This window comes from Triturus cristatus, chromosome 10, assembly GCF_964204655.1.
Source record: "Triturus cristatus chromosome 10, aTriCri1.1, whole genome shotgun sequence".
In the NCBI taxonomy this organism is placed as follows: Eukaryota; Metazoa; Chordata; class Amphibia; order Caudata; family Salamandridae; genus Triturus; species Triturus cristatus.
In genome coordinates, this window is record NC_140593.1 from 304,333,930 (window position 1) to 304,353,590 (window position 19,661).

Genomic DNA, 19,661 nt, shown 5'->3' on the forward strand with positions numbered 1-19,661 from the left:
TAATATGGCCTCCTTGAGCACCCTCACAAACCTCTCAACAACACCATTACATTCGGGAAGGTACAAAGCAGCCCGTTTATATGTAATCCCTCTTTCACTGAAGAATTCCTCCACCATCCTGGACACAAACTGCACTCCATTGTCTGTCAACACGGATGCTGGCAAACCCTCACCAGCAAATAGATCATCAAGGAAGTTAATAACCGCAGCAGAATCAACACTGTTTACTATTTTAATGACTGGCCACCTCGAGAACATATCCACACAGACCAAAACATACTGATCTCGAGACTTCACCTTGACCGGCCCAAGAATATCGACAGCTATATCTGTCCAAGGACCATTTGCTTGCTTCCTGATAACCATGGGTTGAGTCCTGCATTTAAGAACCTTGTCACTCCCCGCACACTGAGGACACGAGCGCACCAATCTTTCGACCGTAGTGTCCATTGCAGGCCACCAATAAACCTCCCTCAGTCTTTCCTTCATCTTTGCAATGCCCATATGACTGGAATGTGCATTCTCAAATAACGTTTGGCGCACTGCACCAGGAACAACCAGTCTACTTCCTCTAAAGAGAAGCCCATTTGAAAAAGACAACTCTTCTCTAACATTCCAAAAACCTTTAATCTCCTCATCACACATGTGTTTCTCACACCACCCATCACGGACAAAACAGACCACACGCTGAAGAACAGCATCATCCCTCATTACTGCATTCCATTCTTCCTCAGTAACCACCCCCTGGGTGACTAGACACACACTCCATTCTTCCCCAGAACATTCACCAAGAAAATAATCTTCCTCATCATCATCTTCATCAGAGACCGTGGTGCCACCAAGTCTTGACAAACAATCTGCGAGAATATTGTTAGCCCCTGGCAAATAATGAACATCAAATTCAAAATCTTGCAATGCCACAACCCATCTCCTTGTCCTATGTGACACACGGTCAATACCCTTTTTTCCGAAAACTTTCTTCAATGGTTTGTGGTCAGAGACTACAACAAACCCTTTACCCCACAAAAATTTTCTCAGTTTACGAACAGCCCAATACACGGCTAGAGCCTCTTTCTCAACCACCGAGTAGTTACACTCTGCCCCTCTAAGAGGCCTTGATATGAACAAAATGGTTTTGTCCCCTACTTCACCGGATTGTAGTAACACCGCACCCAGTCCTTTAGAGCTGGCATCAGTCATAACATAGGAATCTTTAGTAGGATCAAAACTGGAAAGGTTAGGAGCTCTATTCAGACAATCTTTAATCAAATCAAACTCAGCACTACAAGATTCATCCCACTTGAACTCACTCCCTTTCTTTAGCAACGCCCTGATCTTTTTTGTATTCTGAGCAAAACCAGGAACAAACTTGTTATTAAACTCTGCCATCCCCCAAAATTTTGTGAGTTCATCTCTACTTGCAGGATAATTCAACTTACAAATGGCCTCTACCAGAGACGGTTTTGGCTTGATCCCTGACCCAGAAATCACATGCCCCAGGTACTCAATCTCTTTTACATCAAATTTGCACTTATCCAATCTGAGGGTGAGGCCAGAATCTTCCAACCTAGAGAGAACTTGATTTATCCTTTCATTGTGTTCTCCCAAACTCGACCCATAAACAAGGATATCATCTTGATAGATTTTGACTCCACAAACATCCCATAGAGCATTCTCCATCACCCTTTGAAACACTGATGCGGCTGATATTAAACCAAAGGGCATTCTAAGAAATTTGAAGGTGCCAAACGGCGTGATGAAGGCCGTCAAATCTTGGCACGAGGGATGGAGTCTGACCTGATGGTAGGCCGAAGATAGGTCTAGCGTAGAAAAGTGTGTGGCCCCACCTAACGAGGATAACATTTCCGTAATGTTCGGAAGAGGGTAATGATCTACAACAACAGCTTTATTCAGTTCTCTCAAATCAATACATAACCTGGCCTCTCCGTTGGCCTTCTGGGCCATAACTACCGAAGAAACCCACTCCGTGGCTTCAATCTCTTGAATGACCCCACCATCCAGCAATTTTTTTAACTCGTCCTTCATCTTGTCTCTTACCAATAAAGGAACATTCCTGACTTTAGCCACAACAGGAATAGAATCTTTTTTTAGTTTAATAAGATGTACATACTTTCTAAGACACAATAGTTTTTTTTCAAAAACTTTAGGAAACTTACTTATCCATACACTGTTATCAGAGATGGAAGCAACAGTGGATAGATCCCTCAAACACACTGAAGGAGATTGATTGGGATCTAAAAAAAAACCAAGATCACGTTGGTGTGACCAACTGATCAAAGAGTCCCCTTTCATTGAGACATAAATCTTCCCTGCCATGATCCTCCCTTTAAAGTCTATTGTTCCCATAAAATATCCCAAAAGGTTTATAACTTGACCACCATAACCTCTAGGAATAATATCTGGTTTAAATAGTTTCACTTTGGTGGTTAGATATTTTTCATAGAAAGTTTTAGGTACTAAAGTGATCTTGGCACCAGAATCGAACAACATATCTACGTGATTGTCATTAACCAACACTCTTTCTATAGGTCCATCTGCCGCCTGACTGCATATTTGAGATTCAATCAGATCACCCTCGTCTTGCTCATAGATGTCTACCTCCCTCACATTTTTTGTATTTTTGCTAGACCTACAGCACTTAGAAAAATGACCCTTTTTTTTTACAAATGGAACATGTTGTTTTCCATCCAGGACAGTCTTTGAAATTAGCTACATGTCCTGCATTCCCACACCGAAAGCACTTTACTGAAAATTTAGGATTCCAGTTTTGACGTATGACTTTAGAGGAACCTGAACCAGATTGTAATGATGACTTGACTAGTTTGTCGGAATCCTCAGAAGACTTTGTTTTGATCTCTTTGACATCAGTGTTAGCACCTTTGTCAGTGTCCGAACCCTTTTTTATGGCTTCAGAACATGCTTTAGAGTGTTCGTGCATTTTCAATGTGGTGATAACTTCTTCTAAAGGTGGATTATCTTTCTGCCAAAGAGCATCTTTCGCCTTCTCAATCGAAGAACCCAACATAAGTTGATCTCTAAGTCTTTCCTCCAAACTACCAGCGAACGAACAAGTGGAAGCCAGTTTGCGCAATGACGTAACATACTGCTCCACAGATTCATCATGCCTTTGAACTCTCTTGCCAAAATGATATCTTTCTAAAATCATGCTCATTTTTGGTAGATAATGTAAATCCATTTTCTTAATACAAATTTCATACTCATTGAGGGAGTCCCCATCAGGTAGGTCTGGAACGTGTTCAAAAACTTCTTGAACCTCTGAGCCTAGGCAATGTAAGAATAGAGCTGACTTTCTTTCTGCACTCAGAGACGTACCACAAACCCTGGCGTAATTGGCAAAAACCTTTTTCCATTTTCTCCATGGAATGGTGGGATCACCAGGAGCGGATAGAAAGAAAGGAGGAGCAGTGACGTTCTGCATGACCGCAAAGAGAAGAAGTGAGGAGCAAATAACAAAAGATAAAATATAAAATGGGTAATAACGCAACAAAACCTCTCTTTTATATAAAACAAACAGTCGTGTTTGTCTGCATCACTCAAAATACCTGTACATATACCTTAAACTATAACACTTATCCATACACTGGTATCAGAGATGGAAGCAACAGTGGATAGATCCCTCAAACACACCGGAAAAAAAATTGCTGGATGGTGGAGTCATTCAAGAGATTGAAGCCACGGAGTGGGTTTCTCCGGTAGTTATGGCCCAGAAGGCCAACGGAGAGGCCAGGTTATGTATTGATTTGAGAGAACTGAATAAAGCTGTGGTTGTAGATCATTACCCTCTTCCGAACATTACGGAAATCCCATCCCCGTCGCCAAAATGAAGTGTTGAGCATCCAGGAATGAGATAACACGAATGAAGATTGGTTTGTAGGTTCTTTATTGTAGAAGGTATCCAAGAGACCCCGTCCATCAACTCCCAAGAGCAACTGACTCAGGATTCAAGGAGTAACATTCTCCCGCAAGTACATTCCACACTAGAATACAATAACCCAGCATGACATAGCCAGGTGACATATACACACTCTAGAATACCACATCTTGAGAAAAGACTCCTTTGGGAGTTAAAATGGGAAACTCCAACTGCCCCTTCCGTCCCCGACACATTTCCATGAGACTAAGCGTACAGTAACCCAAATTGGATAAACTTTTATTTTTTCGAAAGTTTCATGCAGTTTCGTTGAACACCACCAAAGTTATTGAGAGAACTAAAATCAGCCTTTTAAGCTTTTGAACTAAAACACACAGAGTTACTCTTCAATACAAAGATTTATAATGTATTCAATACCACTATCCACCTATGATGCATTAAGAGCACATGGGTTTTGTATACACTTGCACCCACTAACTGGACATAGGCTGTACAAAATATACATATGTCTTTATATATAATTTTATGTTATATCACCCCTTGTAAGAGCTGCATGAAACCCGAGCATCTTTCCCTTCCGGGAACCAGAGGTACCCGGGAACCAGAGCTGGGATAGGATCTTCGTGCTACAGCATCAACAGCCTGCAGTGACTGCCAATGTGAAGTTCCAGCAACAACTATCTGTGACACCCGGCATGATTTTCACGCTACAGCGACAACCGTCGACGACGCCCGGCCTAGCTTTCATGATAAAGTGACATCCATCCACGGCGCTCTCCCTATTCCTCACGACCTCCTGCTCCATCTCAAATGGAACTCTTTCCGCAGGCCTTGAGAAGATAACTTTTTCAGTGGAACTAACCTGGTCCGTGTATCCAGCCCACGTTCCCACGGTACACCAGCCTAACGGAAATTTTGCCCGGGCTTAGTTTAGATTAAAAAAATGTAATACAAACAATGAATGCCAAAAATATTGCAAACAAAAAGAAATGACAAACAGTTAAGAACCCTAGTCAGAGTTACACAGAAAATGCAAAGCTTAACTAAGCAAAAGGCGATGAAATGGCAAAACGTGATCAAATAAAGAACTCAGAAGGGTAAAATAAAGAATGAAGGTATAATGATGTACACCCATAATTAACTTGATTAAAAACCAAAGCAAACCTTTCACGTCCCCTACAAGTAATCATAAATGAGAAAGCATGATATACAATGACTCTAATTAAGCATACCAGAACCTGTTGGCAATAATAATAGTTAATTACCCTACCCTTGGACCTTATGTATTGAACTACCTCAGGGTGTGTTTACAGATACTTGAGTAACATGCATACACCCCCTGTGAATGGTTAAAAATGGTCTATCATTTTAACACTTTGTGGAATCACTGTACTTTATGCACCTACACTTTAGTGTATACTAGTACTAGGTGTATTTAACACAGTAATTTTAGGATTCCCCAAAAAATTGTGTATGTAATGCAAAAACTGCTTCATGCTGTCAACAATATCTCCAGTTGTGATACCAAATGACTGTTTTTCATAACAAACCAAAAGTATACTGAGGACGCGCAAGAATTTTTTTAAATAAATTAATATTTCAAAGGAATATTTCAAATTTCTTGCCAATATTTGCAAATGTATTGTGTTAAACTGCCTACAGGATAAATCAATTCCCAAAGGGAACATTTTTTATATATAGATTAGTTAGCACAGGTTCCTGGGGGTTATTCATGCTTTCCCATAGTTTTTGTATCATGGTAATTACAGCTCACAAAAGGAGCTTTCTGGTTGGCTCCCAAAATTCTGTAGAGTTTTCTAGTGTTTTTGCATCAATATTTGATATATACTCACACTACCAGCAAGCTTTAAAAAAGATTTGATTTTGGGCTTCATTCAAATGGTTTAAGGGGGTTAACTGTAGTTGACTATGGTTGATATATTGGTATTAAGGGAGTGAGGAACTGTAACTGTTATGTGTATACTTTCCCTAGTATACACATAACAGTTACACTTCCTCCCTACTATTAACCCCTTTTTATCCATACCAACTAGGAGCAGGAATAAATTAATCGCTTGCTAGCTAGGTATTTTTAGCATCACCATCACCATTCCCCCAAACACCGCACTACACATTTTTCACAAAGAGTGCTCCTACGTAGTTCCGCAAGTTGCAGCACGCCCCAGACAGTAGCTGTCCGGGATGGCCCCAATGATGAAGCATGTCACCTAGGGGCAACCCTTGGTGAGTGAGGGGACTCAAGAAGAGAGTTTTCTCTTCTTAGTTTTGGGGCGTTGTTTCGCACATTTAACAGAACCCCTTGCCTTTGGTTAGGTTCTCTGATCTGTCATTTACAGATTCATTAGTAACTATACACAGTCTGGAGGATGAACCTAAAGTCTACCTCCATCTCCACCCAATTTTGTTTATATTATGGTTGATGTATCTTCATTTGTTGAGGTTCCTCAGTAAACTAATATGCTAGCAGTGTAAATCAGTGTATATTCCACCACAGACAAAACAGACCTAGGCCCTCGTTCTAACTTTGGTGGCAGTATTGTGCAGTAAAATTGTCCCAAAGAAAATCCATTACATGTGGCTTCCCCATGCAATTTTACCACCCCATTCTGAGTTGAGTTTTTAAGGAGAGATTGGAGACCAACATGTTTATGTGGATTCACAGCACTTGATTTTTGCACATTGACCATGCAAGGGACATCTATCCCTCGCACAAATGTCTTTGAAGAATTTGTGCTGGAAGGACCTGGAAATGCAAATTTATTGGCAGTCTGATAAACGGGATTTAGGTGCAAACACACCTGTTCGAACTCTAGGCCAGTTTTAGTTATACTTTTGTATTTTTGGTCCCATGTAGATTAACTGAATTCTATTTTGAATAGACTTCATCTGTTGATTAAGTATTTGGCATCATCAGGTCTTAATAATTTTGCAGAATTTGAGGAAGACAGTCTGTTAAAGTATCTATGCTATAACAAAAATCTAAAATTAAACATACAAACAAAATAAATTGAAAATGAAAGCTGGTTCCAGTTTCTTGGCGTGTTAGGTGAATTTCTGTTAAAGTTAGCATTATTTATAAGCACTGGGGATGCTTTCTGGCATCCACAATAACTTTCCACTCATATTGACCACAGTGGACAGCACTGCAATCAATATCGCTTAACTACATATCCAATGTCAGATGATTTCTGTTGCAGCGGTTACCTGATGAGACTTTGTTTTGTGGTCTACTTTCGAATTCAGAAATGGGTACATGTTCATTAACAAAAATGGTTAACGCTATGTGTTGGCGCATCAAAAAGATATATAAACTCCTGCTTTCAGCGGGAATGTTTTCATTTGCCTCTACTTTCCTTTGTATGGGCCGTGGTCCTGCCAAGAATGTCTATCACCTCCTGCTAATGTGAATTGCAGATATCCGAGCAAGCATTTGCCTAAACATTGAAGAAAGACTGGGGAGAAGTGATCACTTTCAAAGTCTATGAATTAGAAATAAATGATCCCACTGAGAGCATTCCATCATCTGCATGTCTTATTTTATGGCAATGTAAAACTTTGTTTTACAAAAAGTTACCTTACGTCGGGGAAAACGCAGTGGCTTGTTATTTGGGTTACCACTGACGCTACCACAGATACTGTGCTGGAAACTATCCACGCGGCCCTAGGAGAAGCAGCAGGAGCAGAACTTAGAAACCAGTTTCTCAAACCAGTAAGTAAGCGCAGGCCTCCAAGATAAGATGTTCTCTTTAAGAAGTGGACATGAGCTGTCGAGGCCTGCTCCACTCATACATCAAAAGGACAGGCTTTAACAAGGCAGAATAGAGCAGTCTGTGGTTACTGTGAGGGTTCCATCCTCAGGGAGACATGATTACATTACCAAAGGACTACGATAATCTCTTTGACAGATGGCAGCATCCACAGACTTCATTCTTCAGCACAAGTTAACAGTAGAGCTGGTCAGAGTTTACTTTAATGCCGGCAAAAATGTGTGTAATTCTATACTTTAGGTCAATTTATACTTCTGAATATTGTGCTAACGTTCACTATTTGTGGTAAAACATGCACTAAAAATAGCGCATGCTTGAAATATCCACTTATATCCAATCTGAGTATTAATTCGCTGTTTAAGAAAAGCAAACAAAAAATATATATTGCCAGAGCCAACTATAAATGCTGTCACTTGCGCCTGTGCCAGAAAGTTAAAAAAAAAAGATCCTGGCAAGCGTAAATGGGTTTACTACTGCACATTTCTCTACCACATTGGGATCAAATGTACAGCAGTCATTGCTGCGTACAGGGTGGGAGGTGAACAGAGGAATGAATTGTCAGCCTTGTGTTTTTTATTCTTCCACAAGCTTCAATGTATTGTGGGTGTTCACAAACCTCAATCCAACCCTCACTTACCCTAGAGATGATCAAATATTTACAGTAGGAAAAGGCAGAATGAATTCCCCTTGCAGGATAGGAATAGAGTTGGATCGCCTTCAAACATGTAGAAAGGGAAATTGTTTTTCTTGTGGAGAAAACTAAAGGAAAGGTCAATTTCCTGGCATGTAATTGCACCACATTGCTACTGCATTTATGTAGTGCTTGCCACCCCTGACGATGTACCTGACGCTCCCAGTAGTACATCTGGAAACCTATGCCTGGTTTAGCTTTCCAAACATGCTGAAGGAAATCCTTGTGAATTCCAAAAAGTATTAAATCTACACTCATTTGTATGAGTCATTTTATGGGTGCAAATGTACCTCATATTTTTGAATTGACCTCTAAGTCTTTCAACTTCAACTGAAGTGCTAAGTGGGGTTATGCTTATGGCAAATACTATTTGCCCAGGGCTTCAGATCACAGCACAAGGACCACTCTATTGCTTTGTAATGCCTAATTGCTAGTTGTGCTGAGCAGAGGTGATGCTTCAGGGGTAGAATTGTGCAGAGCACAGTATAACATAAAATGCACTTGTGTTGTTTCTGGCTCGTACAGACGTTCATTGTGCTCACCAACACTGCATTGGTGCACAGTCTTAGAGAAAACACCTCACCACTACCTTAAGGCTGAGAATTATCACCCGTGAACTCTGCAGGGGGTGTATGACACTGAGAAAGAGGGGAATTAGTCGATCAAGGCACCACCTTTCTGAGTATAAAGGATCTTTGTGTCTTTTCGAACCATCTGCTATACACTTTAAAGTCCCGAAGAAAGAATAACCTTTACTTTGTCTCTATTAACTGAGTTACATTAATACCGCATCAAGAGCACCAGGAACATATAGGACCTTACATTGTTTAAAATATTACGGACAACAAACATATTAGTAAGTCATGTATACTATTGTACATTACTTTTATTCAATTTACAGTTAGAGTTAGAGTTCAAAATGTAATTTCATAGTCAGTGTTAAAATAATTTTACTTATTAGTTCATATATATTTAATTTTATAAACATAATTAATCTACAACTAGGATTAGGTATCCAATTAAATTATTGGAATAAAATGTAATTAAATCTATTTATTAAAATATAACGTTGAAGGTAGCACAACTTAATTTAATCTGAATATAGATTACTCTAATTTGATATAATTATTTCAAATGTATTATTTAATTGGTGTGGTTTGGTTTGATTTGGTTTGGGACACGGATTATAAAACGTTTATTGCATGTTTAATTTAATTTTAATTAAATTGCTTGAACATAGAGCTGTGGTTAATATTACATCGTTATAATAAAAGTGTTTACATTAATTAAATTCATTTAATTTATGTCATTTTAATCAGGACTGAGGTGAGTTTATTTTAAAATATAGTAAATATTATTTTATTAATTTAAAAAATGCAAGGTAATTAAATTTAGGTAAATATTATTGATGTGTAATCTAAGTCAACTCACTTTAAAATAAGTTCAAGGAAAATATTTGCATTATATTCAAGTTTTGGATTAGCCATAAGGGGATCAGTTAAGGTAGGACAAAGTAAGGATGACAAAGCAATGGTTATTTAAATTTGTGAACACCCAGACAATGTAAAGTTAGAACAAAGTATAGATGGAGAAGTAAAGACATTCAGAACATGATGATGATTGGGCGTTCACACAAAATATCAGAGAAAAAATATTGTGTGGACAAAATACTGTGTCAAGAATATCGAATACAAAAATATTGTAAAGGTAAGTTTCTATGGGTAAGCAAACCTTAACTATACTTAACTCCACATATATGTACATTGATAATATATATCTTCAAGTTACATTGATGTGGAGTTAGGAATAGTAAATCTATACTTACCTCTTTGTACTTACCTTCTCCATATTATGGTCTTTGATATTTTTGACACAATATTCTGTCTACACGATATTTATTTCCTTGATATTCTGTCAGACAACCAATGATTGTGGTCAGCCACTGTGTGTAAACAGTGCAACAGAAAATTGACCATGCCTACATTATATGGTTGTATGTCTAGCTTTCCCATATTTGTTGACTTACCTGAATCTACAAATGTGTGATATTATGCTACTCTGAAGGCATTTTGCAAAACAGCATAGTATGACATTAATAGTTTACGTCAATTAATTTTCAATCATAAACTGTAAAAGAAAACATTCCAGTTAATAGATTAAGCTCTTTTTCAGGTATTTCACATGATAGGACAATCGCGACTAATCATTGCCTTCTCTAGATTTCTAGTGATTTTTACATTCCTAAATCATATGATATTGTCAGTATTTTGGGTGTGTACAATTATTCTAGCCAAAGATTGCAGATTGCGTACATAGAACTTTTGACATGCTTAACCTTCTTTGTGCATGGTGAGCAAGCTGAAGAGTGGGCAAAAGTGAAGGCAGATACATTCTGTTAGGGCAATGAACATTTAACAAGTAAAGTGAAATACTGATTTCATAATTATGTATGGGAATATCAGTTTTCTAATGCTGTTTGTGTATATATAAAATTATTGATGTAAAATTAGGTAATCAAAGACTTCTTAGTTATTTTGACTCATATGAGTATGTCTTATGTTCTAGGTCTTTTTTACAGTTCTAATATTCTTTGTGGTAACTAATAACTTCATAGAATAACTGGTGGTAGGCTGCATTGTTTGGTCGGAGAAATGTGCACATAGTCACTATATGACTGCTTACAGTTTTCCAAAGACAGGTAGATAAGTAATCTGCTTCAGAACAATTGAGAGCCTGGTTTACAATGACCTGAAACCCCTTGCTTTGTTGATATTAAGATTTAATAAATCCATCACATTGGCTAGATCAGTGCATAATGGAACACACATGAATCAAACTCCATTGATAATCCTTGGCAGACCAAGGAGAGTGACACGATAACTGGAGCTAATTGCCATTGAAGTGTATGTGATATGAAATTAGAATTTATGAATTGTAGCAAACACATCCTACAATCTGTGATAATAATTATAGCGAACAATCTGCTACATTTTACTTTTGACCTAAAATGTTCAGTGGCCATAATAAATGTAAGATACCCATAAAATACACTCAAAGTAGTGTCTTACATCTGATTTCAGGCTAGATGATGTGCTTGTTGGTGCCCCACTCTTCATGGATCGAGAATTTGAGAGCACGCCAAAGGAAGTAGGGAGGCTCTACCTGTACTTGCAGGAAAAAGCATTTTATTTTCAAGACGCCAGAGTGTTTAAAGGCACCGATATCTTTGGAAGGTTTGGCAGTTCTATTGCCCACCTCGGTGATCTTGATCAAGATGGATACAATGGTAAGTTTTCAGATGAGTATAAAATATATTGGATGCTGTTCCTCATCAGGAGACTAGGCATGGAAATATGTGTAAGGCTTAATTCAAGATATAGATGAGTTAAGTGAAGTTGTGGCATGTAGAGTAAGCAGGGGATAAAAAGGTATACTAACTGAATGGGTGTAAGTTTAAACAATGTGTCAATAGTGTGTTTGGGCTGAAACTCCAGAGTGCAGCCTGGGGGGAGTTTTACAGGCCTAATCACATGAGATGAACTAGAGAAAGAAACACATCTAACCTGCATTATGTTTACATCAGCATCAGTGAGATATTAGAACTGCTTCACATATGACATTGGTGGGAAAAGGCTACCATTGGGAGACTAAAATGCCTATTTTATTCTAACTGTGCCATCTGTGATCATCCAAATCCATATTTTTTATTGAAAATATTTAAATAGCTTAAACAGAAAATGTGATGTGGACCCACCAATGGAGCATCAGTTAAAGAGGAATATTGCCACAATATTTTGACATTCAATATTTTTATGCTCGATATTCTGAAATATAGCTGTCTTCATAACTATTTGATAATGACATGAAATGTTAAATTCTATTTTCTTCTACCAGAAGCTACACGGATTGCTTTTTATAAATATTGCACCAAAGTTATCGGCAATTGAATTTGTTCAAAATTAAAATCAACTGATTTTCAGGCCATGAGCTATGATACATATGTGTCATAGCCCGAAAAAACCAGGCCTGCCATCCTTGAGAAACGGCATGTGTAGAGTGGAACAAGAAGAACAGGTTGATTAAGAATTGTTGGAGAGAGACTTGGGATAGGGACAACGAATAAGATGTTATGGAACTATCCGCTGATTCCACTGCATAGCAATAATAAATCATTTGACCGAATTCATCATTTCCTCAATGCCTCCTTCACATATATTTTAAACAAGCTCCTATCTGGTAAATAAAAAATGCAATTAGAAATCACTATCTTTGAAAATGTAAAACTCTTAACATCTCTTTGGCACTACATTTGGAGCAGAGACATTACACCTTAGAGAAATTAATTAATGTCTTCCTATCCTTAAGGCTATTGAATGGTCTTGCTCAAGGCCACATTATACTTTAATAAGGAGTTTCTCCTCAGGTTATCTAAGCAATTTCTTAAGACAATCAATCACCTTGGAATGTTGCTTATCACCTTGCTACGAAAAATAAACATATTTCATCATTCAAACAAAGCTGCATTCATCTCCAGTAAATTGCTATGAAAAACTCCTGATTGTTGCTAAGGATCTCCATTGCCGATAGCCTTTATCTTGTATTCACTTAATTTTACCTATTCTATATAGTATGGACTTTGATTTTAAGGGTAATGGATCACTTTACAGAGCACATTACTAATGCATCAGAAGAATCATTGCTCAGATAACCCGAGGGAAAGCCGAACAAAAGAAAGGAAGTCGTTTCCTGGTATGGAACTGCAAATGGAATAATAACACCTGTGAACAACTTTTCTCTTGATTTGTGCTCCTACTGGGAGTCCATGTGTTTTCTTGCTTTCTCCTTCATGTGAAACTTCCCCTTCCACTACCTTCTCATGCTCTCCATGTTGCTCCCCCACCAGGCTCGACCTTTGCTTCTCCCACCTCCTTCGTCATCCCGCTCAGCTTGTTCCCCTTAGCTTTCCCGCCACTCATCAATGGTTTGATGCCAGGCCACTCCTTTCTTTAAAAAACGCGCTTTGGAACATGTTATATATTTGTTTTCCATTACTACTGCAGGATAGGTGGTTGCCATTTTGTAATGGTAAATGAAAACCAAAACAAAATGCTTGCCATATCATGATGCATGCACGTGCATGTATGCATCATCATGCTGTGGCTGCTGTAGCACGATGGCACATACAGCATCATGTACATGTATATGCACTTTCTTTTGCTGGTGCTGTTTAAACATTTTTTTCATTTTTTATGCTGAAGAGCCTCAACAAAAAGCATTAGCAAACCCAATAGCTCTTTAAGGCCTATTGGAATTAAAACTCCTGCTTCTGGGCTGTAAGGTCTGAAACATCATCGCTAAAACAAATCTCGTTCCCTACACATACATTTACGTAGCAGAAATGTAACTTTGAGTTCAATATGCTTTAATCCATCATCCTACCTATGGGGCATATTTACAAGGGCTTTATCTCCGCTTTTTTGGCTATATTTTTGGAGATAAAGCTATCACCCTATTTACAAGAGGGTGCCAACATGCATAATCGCATGTTAGCACCCGTTTACCCAACGCCTCCCTTTGCATCTCTAATGAGATGCAAAGTGGGCATAACTGGGCGTACCCCAGATGGACAACCTTGTAAATATTGCTGATGTTCACATCGCGATATTTACAAGGCTGCCCCAGCATTTTAGCACAAGTTAGTTTTTGGAGAAAACAGCTGTTTTCTCCAAAAACTAATGTCTGCTAAAATGCAGACTTACCTATCCCCAACATTGGGGTGGATTATGCTGATACGACCCTGTGGGTCGTATCAGCAAGGTTATCGCCATTTTGCAGGGAACATCGCTGGAAAACCAGCGATGTTCCCTGCAAAATGGCGATAACCTTGCTATCTCTGGAATTTTTATCGCCCTGGAGTAACGCGTTGTTAATAACACGTTACCAGGTCGATAAATTCCAGAGATAACCTGCAATAATATATTTATCGCAAAGCACGGCTAGCGATAATTATCGCTGCCCGTTGTTAATATGCCCCCAAGTTCCTAAGCTCAACAAGAGCTCTTTTTGCCAGTGGGAAAGATCACCTCCCCTCAGATGAGGTCTCAAGCCGCTGAAATCTCCATTGTATCCTTTAAAATTCATATATTGGAGAAATACACTAGCTGCCGAAAAATCTTAAAAAGGAGTGCTTTTATTTTTGCACTTATTCCTAACCCAGTGTGTTTTTTTTTATTTAAATATCCATACTTTTTGTGATTGCAATTGGCTCCATAACAGTAAGCACCTTGCTTTTGAGACCAAGCTTTAAAAATACCTACCTCAAACAACCATTTGTTCTTGGATTACTTTATTTTGTGTCATGAGCACTGTAAACTGTCTTGAAAGCACCTGTGAGTTAAACATTTGCCAATGGGGTTGGCTACAAAAGGCTGAAACAGCAGTGCTGCGCAGTTTTGACATCCTGACACTGACCCCGTTGGTGTGTGTACAACATGCTGTGGGATGGAGGATCCTCAGATTATACACTTATTCAGGCATTGACTTTGCTGCAGACACTTCCGGACAAGTGTGCCCATTAGCGCCACTTGTGGAGGTGTCCCATTTCATTTTGAGTGGACACCTGCACACCAGGAAGTGGACAGGGATCACTAAAACATCTGAAATTAGCTACAGCCAGGTTCGCGGGTTTTGGAAACTCATCATTTGCTGGCATATCTCGGTTTAACTTTGTGCAATCAAAGCATGACAAAAATGTTTTGTCGCCTGAGCAAATAATTGATGCATACATCACTGTTTTGTGTTTGGTTTGGAATTATAACTAAAAACTCCGCCTGTGCGAATCTTGGGTATGTGTTCAAACCATTCAATGTTTTCTTGTTGACCTGTGGAAACATTTGGCTCCTCTAGACAATATTTTAATTCACTTTAAACATTTATCATAAATCTCTGAATAACATGGTCTACAAAACCCTTCACATATCAACATGTTCTTCTGTTGTGCGTACCCTATGCTGTCCTATTCTCCTGTGATACCCATCTGCATTCTTTCTTACCTACATCATTATTATGTTTTTTAATGCAAGTATGGTGGGATTTTAAAGCACTCTCAGCTTCAGAGCTGCCACTGAGAGAACCAGCAAGGGGGGCCATGAAAAGGGGAGAAAATGGCATTATTTAATGTGGTTACCATGACACAATTCACAAGAAGGTGAGTAAGGCACACTCAGGTTACCATAGGCATATGTCCCCAATTTTGGGATATCCTACGGACTTACCAATAGTTTGCATTAAACAGTGTAGGACCTTAGATCGATCTAGGTGATCATTTCCAAGGAGACATTCAAGAAGAAGGTCTGTACTGACTACCACCCTTCTCCAACTAAGGAAACCAGCTATTTCTAAAAGCCACAGGCCTAACAGTAGCCTCCCCTGGGGTAGCCCTTACTCTCCTAGTCTCCCCTGGGATGTACTGGTTTGAGAGCACCAACCTGTCATGCACAAGAGTGTGACTGGCACATGTATCTCTCAGGGCACTGTCTGGGATGCCATTCACCAGTAGGTGGTGGAAGTGTTTGTTTCCCTCTGGAATCTCCAACTCACCTTTTGGTCCCGCTTTCCAGTTGAAGGCTAGGAGGACCTCTTCATCTGAGGAATCATCCTGAAAAGCTACACTAGCAACCACTGGAGGTACATTAGTGGGATGGTTTTTAGGGCAGGAAGGGTCCTTGGCTAGGTGACATGTCTGTTTACAGTTAATGCACGAAGCCTTTGCGGGTTCCCAGTTCTTACCCTAGTACCCACCTTTAGGTTGTGAGGTGTCTCAGGTCCCACCCTCCTTGGCAACCCCTTTCTTTTGGTCACCCCCTCCATGACTAGTTTGGACACTCTTGTTTTTACCCAATGATCAGCCTTCTTCCCCAACTCTTGGGCAGAGACTGGCCCCAGGTCCACCAGATATTGATGCAACTTTGCAGAAGTACAGTTACTTAACAGATGTTCTTTCATAAGCAAATTATAAAGCCCATCGAAATCTTGCACCTGACTTCCCCTCAACCAACCACCTAGTGTTTTCACTAAAAAATCTACAAAATCAATTCAGGACTGACTTTGGTTTTTCTGAAACTCCATGGACCTGATCCTGTATTCCTCAGTGGTGAGTCCAAAGCCCTCAATCGGGGTGTCCTTCATGCGGTCATAAGACTCAGCAACTGCCTCATTCAGTGTCAGAAGCCTATCCTTTCACTTTCCTGAGAACAGCTCCCAAAGAAGAGAGCTCAAATTATTCTTGTTCAGCTGTCTCATTTTACATGCCCCCTCAAACACTGTAGACCCTTTTGTACTATCACCACCCTCTGAGGATTGTGGGACAATCCCTTTGGGAGTTTATGGATGAAAGCTTCATCCCTATTTATAATTTTGATGCCACAAGAGATAGGTCATAGGCCTATCTCAATTATTTTGTTTTCTATAGCCAGGAGTTTAGCCTCTAATGCCTACCTCTAGGCTAGTTTCTGAAGATTTGCATCTTCAGTGTCTATCTTTTCTGGGACACTACTAGGAGTTTCTGTCTGAGGGGATAGTGGTTGAGTCAATGTCTCCCTCATCCACCTCTTGGTCCTCTTCATCTTGCCCAGTGGGGGAACCTTTACTTTCCAATGCCTTGTCGTTTTCTACCAGCAACTGTTACAGATGGGCTTTTGTGGGTCTAGGTCCCATGGCAAGTTTCCATGCATAACAGAGCTCCTTAAGCTGGGACAATTTAAGGCTCTGATAGGATGCCAGGTTGAGCTCCTGGGAAGGCACTAGTTCAGACATGGTTTTAAAGTAGTTGGCAACCTTTGAATAACTTACAAAAAATGCACAGGGCTTACTAAAATGCCTAACTGACATGTTGAGTTCCTGGGAAGTCCCTGGTTCAGACATGGTTTTAAAGTAGTTGGGAACCGTTTAAGAAATTAAACAGAAATACTAAATGCTTACTAAAAAGCCTAACTGCTTTACAACTTTTTAAATTCTAAACAGTTTTGCAGAGGGACTTAACCAAGGCCCTCACAGCTATTTTAAAACAATTTAGTAAATATTAAAAATCGTACAAATATTTTTTACAAAAAACAATTTTGGATTTCCTCTGTGGAATCACTTATTAACCAAGTGGTAGCGCAAATGTCAAGTCTTGTATCCCACTGCTGTACCACCAATGTAGGACGCTGGCTCTTTATGTGATATATCAATAATCTGATATACTATGTAAAGAGACCAGGGGTTCCCTTACAAGTGGGCAGGGGTTGCTCGAGCAATCCCAAGGTGCTCTATTAGGGGTAGTGTGGTTGAGCACCCTCAGGCTTAACCAAGAGGAGTGCAAGACATCTGCAGATACACACAATGTATGTCCCGGTCACTCCACTCCGCACGGCCCCCGTGTGCCCAGATTCTGCTGCTGCTGCCTTCTTGGCCTCTCTTGCTGCTGCCTCTCCTTAAAGCCCCTGCTCTCCAGGCTTGCCCAGGCTTGCCCTAGCTCTCCCGCTCCATCTTCCCGCTCTTTCAACCCCCCCTTCCGCTCCCCGCCGCTGCTCTCCTGCAGCCCCGCCCCCTTCTCTTGGCACCCGCTCCCCATTTGCCGCCCCGCTCCCGCCTCCCAGCTGCTCCTCCCTCCCACTTCGCCATATATGGCGGGGACCGCGCGTACGCGCAGCGGCCACACGCAGCGGGCGCGCTGATTGCGTGCCAAAGGTGCGCCAAAGGCAAGCCCGTCTATGCCCGTCCACGCCTGGACCGTGCCCAGCGCCAGAACCCCTGGACCCCGCCGGAGCCAGCCAACCCGACAGAGATACGACGCCGCCACCCTCCACTCACTCAACACCGGCCGACAGCCAGCCTGCTACCAAGCCAACCCGAAACGCACCCACGGAGCATTCACCTGCCATGCCTGCAACTTCACCTGCACCCGATCCTGCACCGCACCGACCAAGCCAGGCTCCAGCAACGACCACCTCAAGTGCATCTTGCTCAACACCCGCTCCATCCACAGGCACGCCGTCGAACACTGGAACCTTCTCGACACAACATCACCAGACATCGCCTTCCTCACAGAAACATGGATGAACGCCTCCTCAGCTCCCGACATCGCCATAGCCATCCCGGATGGCTACAAGATCGCCCGGAAGGACCGCGTCAACCAAGCCGGAGGAGGCATCGCCATCGTCCACAGAAACACCATCCGAATCATGACCAACTCCGACGACACCCTCACCGCCGCCGAACACCTTCACTTCCAGATACACACCGACCCAAGACCACCCTCAGAGGCACCCTCGTCTACAGACCCCCGGGACCACGCACACAATTCAGCGAAGCCATCGCAGACGTCGTCAGCCCGCACGCCCTTACCTCCTCAGACTATATCCTCCTAGGAGACATCAACTTCCACCTGGAGAACAACAATGACAGCAACACCGCCACCCTGCTGGACAACCTCGCTAACCTCGGACTCAAGCAACTGGTGAACACCCCCACCCACATCGCCGGCCACACGCTTGACCCCCATCTTCTCCTCCAGCAAGCACATCTCCTTCAGCCACTCCACCGGACTGCACTGGACAGACCACAGCTGCGTCCACTTCAACTTCAGGAGAACCACGACCCACAACCACCCTCAACAGGTTCCCCGCAGAAGCTGGAGCAAGATCACCGCCGACCAGCTCACCACCTCCCTCAGCCAGAACCCCCCCACCAACACGACGGACCCCAACGAAGCAGCCCGCAACCTCACACAGTGGCTCACCAACTGCGTCGATGACCTCGCACCACTGAAGAACCCCCCCAGCAGACACGGCAGCAAGAAAGCCTCCTGGTTCACCAACGACCTCAAAAACTCCAAGAAACCTGGCGTACCCTCGAGAAAGCCTGGCGCCACGACCAGACTACAGAAAACATGACAGCCCTCAAGAACACCACCCGCAAACACCACCAACTGATCCGCACCACCAAAAGGACCACATTCAAAGAACGACTGGACAACAACTCCCACAGCAGCAAGGAACTCTTCAGCATCGTCAAAGAGCTCTCCAGCCCCAGCGCCTGCAACAACGACATCACACCCTCGCAGGACTTCTGCGACTCACTCGCCTCGTTCTTTCACCACAAGATTGCCGACATACACAACAGTTTCGGCGCACAGACCGCGCACCCTACCACCGATCCAGCGCCCCCCACCACCACCCTCCGCACCTGGATGACGGTCAGCACCGAAGATACCACCCACACGATGAAC

At 41.5% G+C, this 19,661-nt stretch overlaps 1 protein-coding gene across 1 annotated transcript in view; it reads left to right on the plus strand.

The window, feature by feature from the left end:
• The window catches only part of ITGA8 (integrin subunit alpha 8), a 652,632-nt gene that overhangs the window by 263,040 nt on the left and 369,931 nt on the right, over positions 1–19,661 (plus strand). Inside the window, exon 12 of the mRNA XM_085631247.1 lies at positions 11,473–11,678. Coding sequence (XP_085487373.1) covers positions 11,473–11,678 — 206 coding nt within the window. The remainder of the gene's footprint in view (positions 1–11,472; positions 11,679–19,661) is intronic.